Genomic DNA, 14,331 nt, shown 5'->3' with positions numbered 1-14,331 from the left:
AGAATCTGTTAAAATAACAGTGCACTCCTGGAGCATAGCATAAGATACCCAAGTATTTTCCTCTGCTATTATATACTGACCTTTTCTTCATTATACTGTGCATATTCTTTGGTATATCGTTTTAACAACTCTGCCTTGAGCTCTTCTGCTTTTGGAAATGCAATCTCCTTTAATTTCTGAGATATAAAACAAAAACTGAGAATCAGGACAACTCTAATGCCATACAATTCACTAAACAAAAACAAGACATAAGTTGACACTGTCAACCATGTTTAAAAAATAACTTGAATTACCTACTACCCAGCCAGTCTTGCTATTTCATATCTGCACTGAAGAAAAAGAGAGATGGCCTTACCTCCATCTCCAGGGCTCCATCTCTGCTCTGATTCAGAGACTAGAACTTTTTTTTTTGGTCAGTCTTGAGGCTTGATCTCACAGCTTGGGTGTTGTCCCTGAGCTCTTTTGCTCAAGGTTAGTTGAGCCACACCACCACTTCTGATTTTTTGGTGGTTAATTGGAGATAAAGAGTCTCACAGACTTTCCTGCGTGGGCTGGCTTTGAATGGTGCTTCTCAGATCTCAGTCTCCTGAGTAGCTAGGATTACAGGTGTGAGCCACTAGTACCCAGCAGAGACTATAACTTTGCTCTTAAGTCTGTCTATGCTGCTCTGAAGCTTGTAGATAGACAATAATGAAAATGAAGACCCACCTTTACTGTGTCTTTCTTTTCTGGAATGATAGATGATTTGTAATCTCGATGCTTTGGTAATTTCTCAATGAAGAGCCTAAGAAAACAGATCAGAATGATTATATATGGAGAGAATGACCAAATGTCCATGAGACCATAAGGCAATGTGCATCCCTTATCTTGTAGCTACTGCATGAAGAGTTTCTAGAGGTAGAGAAGATACAACAAGGACATTTAGACAGGCCATGTTGCCTACTAATTCCATCCCTGGAATTAGCAAACAATATTGCCTTCTTCCAAACCAGATGTGCAGCAGCAAGCTGCACATGAAAGAAAATGGTCAAACAAAATCCTAAACCAGACAGATAAACAAACAAAGCCTATTCTGTACCCTAAATGTACCTGCAAAGAAAGAGATCGTGTGTGTGTGTGTGTGTGTGTGTGTGTGTGTGTGTGTGTGTGTGTGTGTGTGTGTGTGTGTGTGTGTGTGTGTGTGTGTGTGTGTGTGTGTGTGTGTGTGTGTGTGTGTGTGTGTGTGTGTGTGTGTGATATGGCAGGCTTTTCAAGGAAAGGGCCTCTGTAAAAAAATGTTCTTAAAAGGACAGATTGGCAGCTTGGGTTAATAGAAGGTTAACCAAAAACCATGTACATTACTACTGTTATGACTGTTATCTCTGGCACTTTTATCTTATTTTTCATTTTTGTGCCAGTTCTGGGGCTTGAATTGAGGGCCTGGGTACTGTCCCTGAGCTTTCGTGCTCAAGGCAAATGCTCTACTACATGATCCAAAGCTCTACTTCTGGCTTTTTGGTAGTTAAGAGATAGGAATCTCATGGTTTTGCTGCCCAGGCTGGCTTTGAATGGTATCCTCAGATCTCAGCCTCCTGAGTAGCTAGGATTATAGGCAGGAGGTACCAGTATCCAGCAGGGGATTATATTCTTTTAAAGAAAAAAGATATTCCTTTGTATCATACCAAACAGAGATACACTTAGTGCATGTGTTACAGTTACAGGACTGTATTATGTACATAACATCCATTATATATTATATGCATTATGATATTTGATAAAAAGGGCATAAATATCAGATGGTGGATTTTCTCTTTCAGTTTCTGTCCTTGGCTAAAAAGCTCAGTGAGGAAAAAAAAACGGAATCAATTCAGAGGCCTCTTAAGATTTATGACATCTACTTAATGACAATAAAACAAAACAATAAGAGAAGCTTTATGTGTAGTCTTTTGAGGAACCTCCATGCTGCTTTCCAAAGTGGTTGAACACATTTACATTCCCACCAACAATGCAGTGGGGTTCCCTTTTAGCCACATTCCCTCCAGCATCTGTTTTTATTAGATTTTTTTATTATAGCCATTCTAACTGGGATGAGGTAGAATCTCAATGTTGTTTTGATTTGTATTTCTTTTATGACTAGAGAAGTTGAGCATTTCTTCATGTGTCTATTGGCCATTCTACAGAGAAGTCTCTCTTTAAGTCTTTAGCCCACTTATTAATGGGGCAGTTGTTTCTTTGAGGATTTGTTGTTGGGGGATTTAATTTTTTGAGTTCCAAGCATATTTTAGATATGAGACCCTTGTCCGTTGTATGGCTAGTGAAGATCTGTGAGCTTTCTATTGCTCTTACTTGCTATGTCCTTTGCCATGCAAAAGCTCTGCAGTTTGAGCTCCCCTATAACCCAGCAATCCCACTTTTAGGCATTTACCCAAATAATCACAAACAAGTCCATACGAAAGCTACCAGCACAACTATGTTTATTGCAGCATTATTCACCATAGCTAAGATATGGAATCAACCCAGATGCCCCTCAGTAGATGAATGGATCAAGAAAATGTGCTATATATATGTGTGTGTGTGTGTGTGTGTGTGTATGTATATGTGTATATATATATATATATATATATGTATATATATATATATATATATATATATATATATATATATATAATGGAATTCTATGCCTCCATCAGAAAGAATGACACTGCCCCATTTGCAGGAAAAAATTATATTAAATGAAGTAAGCTAGACTCAAAGAAATATAGGTCCCATGGTTTCCCTTATCTGCTGTAACTAGTATATGTCTGGGACAAGCAGAAGTGTCAAAAGCTATGTACATATGACCATATAACCTGATGCTAAGCAAAATGAACCCCAAGATAGGGACACAAAAGATTTTAATCTTTCTTGTTCTTTTTATTGTACTATGTGATTTTTTTTCTGTTTGTTTCTTTGTATGTTCTTCTCCCATGGTACAACCCCTGTCGTCACTGTATTTGATTCTGGTGTCCTGCATCTTGTATATGTATTTTTCTAATTTGGGGAGGGGAAAGGAAATAACAAAATGCTGAAATAAGGATACAGGATAACCCATTGTAACAATGAGATGTACAGGACACTATGTTGAAAATGAACTTTACAACTTTGCTGGGCCGGGGAAGGGGGGTGGAGAGGGGGTTGGGGGGGAGGGAGGAGTTGAGGAGGTGGGGAGGAAAGGGATGGTAGGGGAAAAACAAAGGAGAGGGTAACAATGCTTGATAGGAAATGGACTCATTACCTTTCTCATGTAACTGTAACCCCTCTGTACAGTATCTTTACAATAACAAATATTAAAAAAAAAATAAGTCCACTAACTTGCCACATCAAGAAAATGGCAAGCTCAGAATTTCTACACTAGCAAGTCAGCTCCATTATCTGCTCTTAGCCACTGTGCAATACTGCCTCCAAAGGTTCTTCGAATGTCTGAAACTGTTGGAGGGTTCTGAACAAATACATCTTTGAACAGAATGCTTTAATATGTGGAAATCAAGAGGGTAGCTTGCACACAGCTCTAAGTACTGTAGTTAAATTTGTTTCTCCTTTCTGCCCACGGGGAGGAGTATATGGAGGAAAAAGACTCAGTAAGATCAAAGATGACTCCACCCAAACAAACCCTATTCAGGTCTATATTAGACACATACAAATTTTATTTCAATCCAATCCAATCCAATTCACCTGATTTGCCACCTTAGGGAAAGATTAAATCTAAAACTAAAAGTGTTGTAAAAAAATCTTCCCTTCAGGAGGGCCTTATTGTTGCTATGCTCTTTGGTGCTGGTGACTTGACACTTTCTCACCTGACTGGGAGCATTATCTTAAGTACCTACTAATTTGGAGGTTTTATTCAATGAATTTAAATTTTGTTGCTAACAATGTCATAAAGCTTTACAGTATACAAACTTTTTGTCAGTCATAGGGCTTGAACTCAGGGCTTGGGCGCTGTCCCTAAGCACTTTTTGCTCAAGGCTAGAACTCTACCACTTTGAGCTACAGTGCCACTTCCTGTTTTCTGCTGGTTACTTGGAGATAAGAGTCTCACAGACTTTTCTGCCCAGTCTGGCTTTGAACCACGATCCTCAGATCTCAGCCTCCTGAGTAGACAGGATTACAGCCATGAGACATCAGTGCCTGGTTTATAAACATTCTTTTGTCATTGATGCATCATCAGTCTACTGGTCAACCAATTTTTCTTTGTAAATCTGGCTTTTGTTTTGATAAGATGACTTAGGAAAATGTTATTTGGTATATAAGAAATTAAAATGCAAGCCAGGCATTGGTGGCTTATGCCAGTAATCCTAGTTACTCAAGAGGCTGAGATCTGAGAATTGTGGTTCAAAGCCAGCCTAAGCAGGAAAGTGTGAGATTCTTATCTCCAATAAACTACCAGAAAACCTGAAGTGGTGCTGTGGCTCAAGTGACAGAATGCTAGCCTTGAGCTGAAGAGCTGAGGGAGAGTGCACAGGCGCAGAGCTCAAGCCCCTCAACCGACCAGAAAAGAAGAAGAAGGAGCAGAAGGAGAGGAAGAAGAGGAAGAAGAGGAAGAAGAGGAAGAAGAAGAAATTGAAGTGCCTTTTAAAATGGAAAAAAAAACAACCTTCCATTCATGGAAAAAAATGAAAACTTTTGAGTTCTATATTTAAAACCATTATAGAGTCATTTGTTCCAAGTAAGAATATAAAGTAAGACATAATTCTTATATTCTAGAGATTTATAATTCAGCAAACTTCCTCTTGGGCCCAAAGATCAAGGTATATATTTACTACCTTCAGCTGGCTGAACATGCTTGGTATTGAAGCCTGCATCAGTCATGAAAGCACTTCTGCTTTCAGTATACAACTACATGGCAAACTTCCTGAGGCAGGGTTTTCTGTGTTTTATGCTACACACACACACACACACACACACACACACACACACACACACACACACACACACACACACACACACACACACACACACACACACACACACACACACACACACACACACACACACACACACACACACACACACACACACACATTAATGAATACTAAACTAATGAAAAATACGAATCTAATGAACACTAAACTAATGAAAAACAGAAGGCAGGGGAAATAGAATGGATGACTAACCATGCATGCAATGGGAGCAAGTTTACAAGTAAAGAAAACACTCCCAGAAAGACCTTTTAAAAACATATAGTGGGCACTATAATCCATTACCCTTACTGGTGGTCACAGCATTTAGCAGTTGGAAGAGCAGGTTCTAGAGCCACTCTTCCTGGGCTCAGATGCTGGCTTTGCAATTTACTAGCTGTGTGACCCTGGGTAAGTCACTTAATCTCCCATTATCAGTTTCTTCACACACATAAATTATATACATGGAGACAAACTAGAACTCCGTGATAAGGGACTGATACATGGAGATAATAAAAATAAAGTTAAGAGCACAGAGCCTAGCACACAGCCAACACCTGCCACATGCTTCTTATGGTTATTTTTACTAGCAGATGAGCAAACAAGAAATGTGAACAAGAATAAGCATGAAGATGCTTACATCAGAGCTAGAAACTTTCTAGGCATAGAATAGCAGTGGCCCAGATGTATACTATTCACTGGGACAATATCTGGTTGCAGCCTAGAGAGAGGAAATGTACCAGAGTAAACCAAGTTTAATGGCAAAAACAAAAGCAAAACAACCTAACAGAACAAGGAAAAAAGAAATAGATGAATGGAAAATACAAGAGGCAAGTAAACATATAAAATAGTGTTAAATGCCACTTACTATGAAACTCAAATTAGTATGACATAATTTTGCAACAGAGTGACATTGGCAAGGCTTAAAGATTGATTTATACTTGGTGTAAATAATGGGGTAGGGAAATGGCTATCTTTATACACTATCAGAAAGATTGAAAATTGATTACAACCTTTTTTTTAATAGAGGGAAAATGAGAAGCAATTATTAAAAAATTTAAAAACTGCGTATATTCTTTAAGCTCACAATTTAACTTCTGGAACTTATCTAGAGACTGTCAGCAATTGCAATGTCATACATATAAGACTATTCAACCTAGAATTGCTCACAAAAGTAGGAAAACAAAACTAAATGCCCATCAACATGAGATAATTTAATACATTATGGAATACCCAATGTGAAAACAACGTAATCATTCACTTATCCATTGAAAAATTTATTGGGCATCTACCATGAAAAAGGTCATGAATTATTCTAGATAAGAAGAATATGGTGGTAAATGACCTAGTCTGTTTTTTCCCACTTCCGGAATGTATATTACAGTGGCAAAACAAACAATATACAAAACAAAAGATTAATAGGACAATGATAGAGGAAGGGAGAAATTTTAGGTAGAGCAGCGAAGGAATGCATCAGTAAGAAGGTGGTATTTGAGCAAGGGACTGGAAGAGGATAAGCTATGAAGAGATTTGGAGTAAGACTACTTCAGGCAGAAGGAATAGCCAGCTCTGAGTAAGATGGCTCAATATGTGCTCATATAGACAGACACTATTATTAAGAAAGCAAGCTGAAGAACAGGATACAGAGTATAATCCACTCATGCACATGAGTTTCTTTGGTCTCCTCTGGTGGATGAGATTTCTCTTACCACTTTATTAATTTTCTTAAAAGCAATTAATTCAAAAGTTAAGCAAGATTTCTATAATATAAATGTAATAAGGATTTTCATCTCATTTCTTGCAGTCTTGAAAGTTAATCAGCAAAGCATGATCACAGGTGAACCTTTCTTCAGTCTATAAACCCTAATCCCAGCAAACACTTTCAACACAGGTGACAAATTCATTTTCAGAACAGAGGATTTGTGTTATAGCAGTCTCCCACAGCAAATAGGAACTGCCTGAATACTCCAAGTACCTTCTTTGTAGCCTAGCTGATGACCATAAAAAGCTGGGAAAGAATCCACTGCCTGTTTTATTGTCTGTGCTCATCATGAAAATATGTACTGATTTAATATGCTGAAGATCTTTCTTCTATACTGGGGTCTACAAAAGGCAAAGCATTCCTTCAGCAGGGAAACTACTGAGAAGGGAACTATGTCTGAGATCATTAAGATGCCTAAACTGCTCCAGGAGAAACGACAGACATGCCTTTTAAATGTTGAACCAAAGTATCCACAAAAGGTCTAGAAAAACTATTCTCAATAGTGGGGGTAGAAGAGTGGTGAGGTACATGCCTACTCTCTCCACTCTTCTCCTTCGTTGTAGTAACTGGCACAGTGAGCCACTGTCACCGATAGGAATATACCAAGTAAAATATGATAGGAAAACAAGCTGAGAATCGCCGAGTTAAAACTTCTTTGCAATTCCTGCTTGTCAGTTCACAGAATCAGAATCAGAGTCTTGAAAGGAGATGCCAGAAAAATGAAGTTAGCTCTATTTATTGCTTTAGCCCAAGCCAAATTAACCCTCAAATTCTACAATCAAGTATAAACTTCCAAACCCTCTGCCCATAAATCGCCCCAGGCCTCGCTCATCCTATTAAATGAGCTGTAATCCCCTCATATGGAAGATTTTTTTTTAGAAGCAATTTCTTAAGCATCCAAGTCATCCATGTACTTTGCGTATGTGTTGCTGGGGATCAAACCCAGGACCTTATACAAAGTAAACAACCACTCTACCAGTGAGCTACTATATCCCAGCCACACAAGTACTCTTCCTCTTCCCCCTTCCTTCCCTCCTTCCCTCCCTCCCTCCCTCCCTCCTTCCTTCCTTCCTTCCTTCCTTCTTTCCTTCCTTCCTTTTCCCCCTCCCTCCTTTTCTCCCTCCCTCCTTTCTTTCTTTCTCTCTCTTTCTCTCTTTCTTTCTTTCTTTCTTTCTTTCTTTCTTTCTTTCTTTCTTTTCTTTCTTTCTTTCTCTCTCTTTCTTTCTTTCTTCCTCCTCTTCCTCTTCCTCCTCCTCTCTTTTTTTTGTGCTCATACTTGCCTTGAACTCAGAACCTTTGTGCTTTTGCTCAACTTTTTGCTCAATCAGTGCTGGCACTCTACCACTTCCTGCCTTTTTCTGGTTGATTAGATAAGAGTCTTGGGATTTTCTACTCAAGCTAGCTTTGAATTCCAGTCTTCAGGTTTCAGCTCTGAGTAGTTAGGATTTAGATAGGCGCCACCAGGACCCAGCTCACACCTGTAGTTTTTTATTTTATTTTTTTGAAAAATTCAAAGATTTTTAAATATTTTTATTATCTTTAAGTAGTTGTACAAAGGGATTACCATTCAAACACATGTACTCTTGTGTTTTTTTTTTTTTGGGGGGGGGTCTGGTTGTGGGGCCTGAACTCTGGGCTTGGGCGCTGTCCCTCAGCTCTTCACCTCAAGGCTAGCCCTCTACCACTTGGGCCACAGTGCCACTTCTGGCTTTTTTTTTTCTGCTTATGTGGTGCTGAGGAATTGAACCCAGGGCCTCATGCATGCAAGGCAAGCGCTCTACCACTGAGCCACCTTCCCAGCCCTGCCTGTATTCTTAATGTTATTTTGTTCTTGCTTGCTTATGATGGCTGGTGCTCTGCCACTTGAGCCACCTCCAGCCTGTCCTTTTGCTAGCTAATTGGCGATCACTATGTATCTAAAACCTAGTGCAGTGTTGAGTAGATTGTAGATACACTCAATACATGTTTGTTGAATGAATACAATCCTTGCTCTGAAGGTATTCTCTACATAAGCAGTAGGACTCAGAAGATCCTTCATAAAATACCTGATAGAAAAAGTCTATGAAGGGGCTGGGAATGTGTCTTAGCAGTAGAGTGCCTGCCTTGCGTGTATGAAGCCTTGGGTCGATTCTTCAGTACCACATAAGCAAAAAAAGCCAGAAGTGGCACTGTGGCTCAAGTGGTAGAGTTCTAGCCTTGAGCAAAAGAAGCTCAGGGACAGTACCCAGGCCCTGAGTGTAAGCCCCAGGACTGGCAAAGAAAAGAAAAAAAAAGCCTATGAATTTACTGAACTTTTTCAACTAGTGAGTGATTCTCTAGAGAAACTGTGGTCTTAGGTTTTATTTTGAGAAAACAATCTAAAAGATAGCTGGAATATACAAGAATACTACTATTTCATCTAGCAGTAGAGTAGGTATATAAAGAGGTCAACAGCCAAAGAAACTTTGTAGGAAAATAAATTTTGTGCCTAAAAATAAAAAACTCAAAACAGCAAAGGGAAATAAAAATATAAATTTTTATTCTAGAAAAACTTATCAACACTGGGCTGGGTGCTGGTGGTTCACACTTATAATCCTACCTACTTAGAAGGCTGAGATCTGAGGATCGAGGATTTGGGCAGCCAAATCCAAGAGACTCATCTCCAATTAAGCAGCAAAAAGCCAGAAGTGGGGTGGCTCAATTGGGAGAATGCCAGCCTTGAATAGAAAAAAGCAAGAGCACAACAATAAGGCCCTGAGTTCAAGTCTCCTGCCTCAAGATGCATTTGACAATAGAAAGCACCCCATACACACACATACAATCAACACTGAGACCACAATGCAAGGCATTATGGTTTTAATATATTACCAGAACTTTGAGGAAACAGGAAATAATTATAAAGCTAAAAACAAAAAGGAACTAGCATTTATCTTTTTCCACTCTAAATTTATAACAGGTGAAAGATTTTACTCTTCCACAGTTTTCCTTAAAGAATTCTTAACTGGAGTGATTTTGTACCCCAGCATTAGCTAACATCTGGAGACATTTTTGGTTGTCAGAACTGGGAAAGGGGTAAAAATCCAGGATGCTACTGTAAACATCCTACAACACATAGGATATCTCCAGAATAAAACAATTCTTCACTGCCAAAGTTAGAAATCTTCCTTAAGAGGAAATGTGATAAAAAACTTAATGTGATTAACTGATACACATATTTCTGTCTGGGAGGACAAATACAGAACTAGTAAGAGTGATGTCTCTGGGGAAGGGAACTGAGGATTGGAAGAGAAGATTTCAGAGAAATGAAATTTACTTTTTTTTTTTTTCGGTGCCAGTCCTGGGGCTTGAACTAGAGGCCTGGGCCTGGGCACTGTTCTTGGGCCTTTTTGCTCAAGAGTACAGCTCTATTTCTTGAACCACAGCTTCACTTATAGCTTTTCTGGTAGTCAACTGGAGATAAGAGTCTCATGGACTTTCCTCTTGGGCTGGCTTTGAACCTCAATCTTCAGAACTCAATCTCCTGGGTAGCTATAATTACAGGTGTGAACACCAGCACCTGTAATTTTTTAACCTTCTATACTTTTTGGTGCTTTCTGAATTCCGCAATGCATGTATATATTGCCCATTCAAAAACACAAGGGGTCAGGGATATAGCTTAGTGTAGAATGCAGGGCATTAGGCTCCATATTCAGAATCAACAAATTAATCTAACTAAAAAATAATGTGGCTTATGTTTATAATCTCAAAAGACTAATTTCAACTCACAGAACATTATGAAATGGAAAGCCAAATATCCTGTTGTCAAATGCATCTTGAAGCAGGAGTTACAAAACCTGGGTTTTGTCACTCCAAATTGGAACATGATCAACTCTGAGCTTGCTCCCTCCTATGAAGAATGTTAGGATAGCATGCCCTACTCAGTACACACAGACCTGTGAGGATCAATGAAATCATTCAGCTTAAATAACTCACGAATTACTAAGAGCCATGCAAACATATGCAATTACTTTTTATACATTTTGGAATTAAAGAACAAGACTAGAAATGACAAATAAGATCTTTAGCATTATTCCTTTGCTAAATCACGCATCATTCTCTGTCATTGGGGCTTTAGGAATTGTTCTGTTAGTAGTACTGAGATCTTCTAGTTTTGCTGCCTACTCTATGATGATGAACAACTCAAGAGGAAGATCTTCCTATGAGCCATACAAATTGTAAGCAGTCCTTAATTATTTTCATTATTATGGTAAAGATTAAGAAGAAAAAAATTCTTATATTACTCTATTTTGTACAAAATAAACAGAGATAAGGAATTTTGTATTTGGGATATTTCTACCATAATGCCTGAATAGACAAAGCACAGTAAAAGCACTCAATATATAACAAGTCCATAACTACCAATTCTTTTGCCTGACAGCTGGTACAGGCATAGGCCAAAGAGCTAAGTCTCTTACTCATGAAATTATGACTCATGAAAACAACTCCTTCAGTACTCATGTCTTTGAATGACAAGGACAATCAATATGTAGGAACTGTTAGAAAAACAAATGATTAATACTGAATATGTTGTAAAGGTCTCTACTTTTAGCAATTATGAGAAGAATAAGTGAGCACAAGGGCAGAATAAGTGAGACATCAGCCACCAGAAAAGAAAAAGGAAACTGTAGGTGTCTTACGTGATATACTTGTTATACAGGATAAAGGCATGTTCAATGTTGCCTTCCTCAGAGTAAATGGATGCCATTCGAATAATCTCAACTCCAGAGCGGAAGTATCGACGGGGTGGAATGTCTTCATTCACTTCCACAGCACTCCCCAATAATGAGAGGGCCCTCACCCGGTCTTCGGGTGGGAGGCTCATGTCTCCATGGTCAGACATCAGGATAAAGAGGTTCTGAGACAGAAACAAGAAAAGAATCAAAACCATGGGTCCCATCATCCCTGCAGTCTAGCACAGAGTGTGTTTATCTCATAAACCTCTTCCTTAAGAAGAAAGTACAAGAAAAAATATATCATATGCTGTGAGCCAGATAAAATAGTCTCTTTCCTATAAAAAGGTTTAGACCCTCTGAATAATTTTGAGATACACAACAACCATATATGAAAACAACATAAAGAACCTACATGAAAGCTGTATTAGGGGTTGGGGGAGGGCAAGGGGAGACAGACTGGTTCTGTTGGGAGGAGGGTACTAGCAAGAAATGGTTAAGGATGGGGGGGAGGGAGGACGGGAAGAGTTGGGAAGGGTAAACAAAGGAGGAGGCTACAATGCTTTATAAGAAATGTACTCACTATCTTGCCCATGTAATTGTAACCCCTCTGTACAGTATTTTCACAAAAAAAAAAGAAATGGTTAAGGATAAAAGAGGATGAATATAGTTAAAAACATTGTTGACATCCATGAAAACAGTGAGACCTGTTGAAATTTTATTAGGAAGGGGTGAGGGCATAAGCGATAATGATAGAGGGAAGAGAGACTGGCTGGAGTTTATTGTATGCATGTGTGGAAATGCCTCTATGTAATAGCCCTTGAATAGCTAACATTTGCTAATTTTTAAAAAAGGCCAAAATCCTCAAGGTAGCCTAAATAATTTTGAGAAGACTGGAAGACTGGAAAACCCATTCTTGTGCCATAATTAGGTAGTATCAGAATATAATTACAATAGGCCATGGTGGGTTCGGTTCTGCCCCTCAATTCTGCAATCCTCTATTATTAGGAGAACTTGCCTAGAGCACTATGAGTATAAGGATAATATCTTCTATGTTTCTAATAATTTATTCTTTCAACTACCTACTACTTCCACTTACTCCAGTACTTGGAAGAGTGCATTCAGTGGAGTTTCATGAGGATTCAGTGATTTCAAGTTTGATCATTTTTATTCAGCTGAGAGTAACTGACATTTGGGGGGGGGGGTTATACATTTTCATATTTGAATACAAAGTTAACCAGGGTAGCAGTTCTGGGAATGAATGTTCACAATCAGAGCTCTGCTCATCAAACCACTATTCCACACAATATGCAATATTATTCACTATTATCAGAACAAGATAATTCAATCTCGAAGACAAAAGCTCATCTACCAAAAAACTAAGCATTCCTGAATAATAAAAGGACACAAAGGTACCTTAAAACTGGAGAGGGTGACACCTTACTCTGGGTGTTTTCTTTCCCTGAGCTCCAAACTCCAGTAATCCCACAATCGTTCTAGATACCGCTGCTGTTAGAACCAGATCTCAAATGCCAGTAAGTTACCACCATTCTCCGTAATTTCCAAAGGAATCTGGGTTTTTTATACACTGAATTAAAGTCCTCTATAACCAACGTGCTCTAGGATGTACAGACTATAGAATTCACTTTAGAATTCACAGCCCCATGTAAACTGCTCTCATGTCTTTTCTATACTTTACTCTTCTCCAATAGGAGAGCTTTTGCTCGTCAGGATTCCTGACCAGGGATCCTCACGTCAGTCTCCCTTGTTTAACCACTACTTTTCCGCCTTCTAATCTAATCATTCCCTCAGACAGATAGGTTTCCATATTAGGGCCACATTTCCTGCACGAAGCTTCCCATGAAAACATCCTCATTAACAGCAAAGGCTGGGGAATGCTACTAAGGACGCAGAGGCACTGCATCTCTCCCAGCGCAGTCTACTAGAGTTAACTGAGACAGAAGATGCTCCCCGGCATTTCTCCCTTTAGGAAGAAGAGCCTGTGGGTCGAGAAGGGAACCCCTTTTCCACGGGTATAGAGCAACACGCCAGGGAGGAAATGCAGCACCCACAAACAACAGGAGAGGGTGGCGAGGAAGGCTGGCCTGGAGAAAGTCGCAGAGGCGACAAAGGGAAGCAGCAGGGACGAGCGGAGGTGGAGCATGTCCTGCAGAGCGAGGTCTACCGACAAGTGCTTGAGGTGCCCTTCCTGAAGCGACCCCAGCCCGAACTGCCTATCCCGGACAGAATCCTCGGAGGTTTTCAGGAAGTGCTGGGCCTGGCAGGTGGAGGGGGGCGGGCGGGGGGGAGCCCGGCAGGCGGGAGGAACCCGAGCCTTCGGGTGCCCGGCGCGCAGCGGACCTGGAAGAGGCTCGTAGGGGAGGAGCAGGCTGCAGGCCCCACTCACTGCGGCTCAGTCTCACTCACTCACTGGCTCGGTCTCGTCACATTCACAGCCCCTGTCCCACCACCTTCCCGGGACCCCCTTCCCACCTTTCCTGAAGGATGACACTCGCGGCTTCCGGAAACGTCACTTCCGGTGCCACGCCACTCCCACCAGGCTGTCAATTATACTCCCTAGGATTTAGGAACGGGCGGGGAGGAGGGGGGGGGGGGGGAGAGAGATGAGGAACTGGTGGTGGGGCTAGAATCGTGGCCTGCGGAAAATTCGGCCAATGGAGAGCGGGTTCTGAAGCGGCCTCCTTGGTAAAGGAAAAATAAACCCGGAAGAGAGTTGAACAGAATTACTAAAGGAACCGGGGAACAAACTATAATGGAGGTAGGAGTTTCCTGACAGTTCAAACTCCTGCTTCCATCACATAAAAACGTATTCCAAGAGGGCGTGCAGATCCAAGCGCAGCTGCAGACAACTAAACTAACTGGAGAGAAGAAGACTCGACATGTTCAGTTTGCGTGTGTCACTTTCTACAAAAACTAGCAGTCTGAGATACTATGCAATAGGTTCATT

General features: G+C 40.2%; 1 protein-coding gene across 5 annotated transcripts in view; it reads right to left on the bottom strand.

Moving 5' to 3' along the window:
• Positions 1-14,331, bottom strand: part of Stambp (STAM binding protein) — a 37,912-nt gene that overhangs the window by 17,602 nt on the left and 5,979 nt on the right. For 2 of the 5 annotated variants that reach the window (XM_069989001.1, XM_069989003.1), the window contains exons 2-4: positions 11,331-11,548; positions 709-784; positions 81-176 (exon numbers count right to left, since the gene is read on the bottom strand). In XM_069989001.1, the coding sequence (XP_069845102.1) occupies positions 81-176; positions 709-784; positions 11,331-11,548 (390 nt within the window). Of the gene's footprint in view, positions 1-80; positions 177-708; positions 785-11,330; positions 11,549-13,724; positions 13,815-13,856; positions 13,946-14,331 lie in introns of those variants that run through there. The other 3 variants (XM_069989004.1, XM_069989005.1, XM_069989006.1) reach the window with 3 other exon arrangements.

Source organism: Dipodomys merriami, unplaced genomic scaffold (genome assembly GCF_024711535.1).
Source record: "Dipodomys merriami isolate MVZ:Mamm:240054 unplaced genomic scaffold, mDipMer1.0.p SCAF_37, whole genome shotgun sequence".
Lineage (NCBI taxonomy): Eukaryota > Metazoa > Chordata > Mammalia > Rodentia > Heteromyidae > Dipodomys > Dipodomys merriami.
The sequence above is the reverse complement of the archived record's forward strand: the minus strand, read 5'-3'. Positions and strand labels throughout refer to the sequence as shown.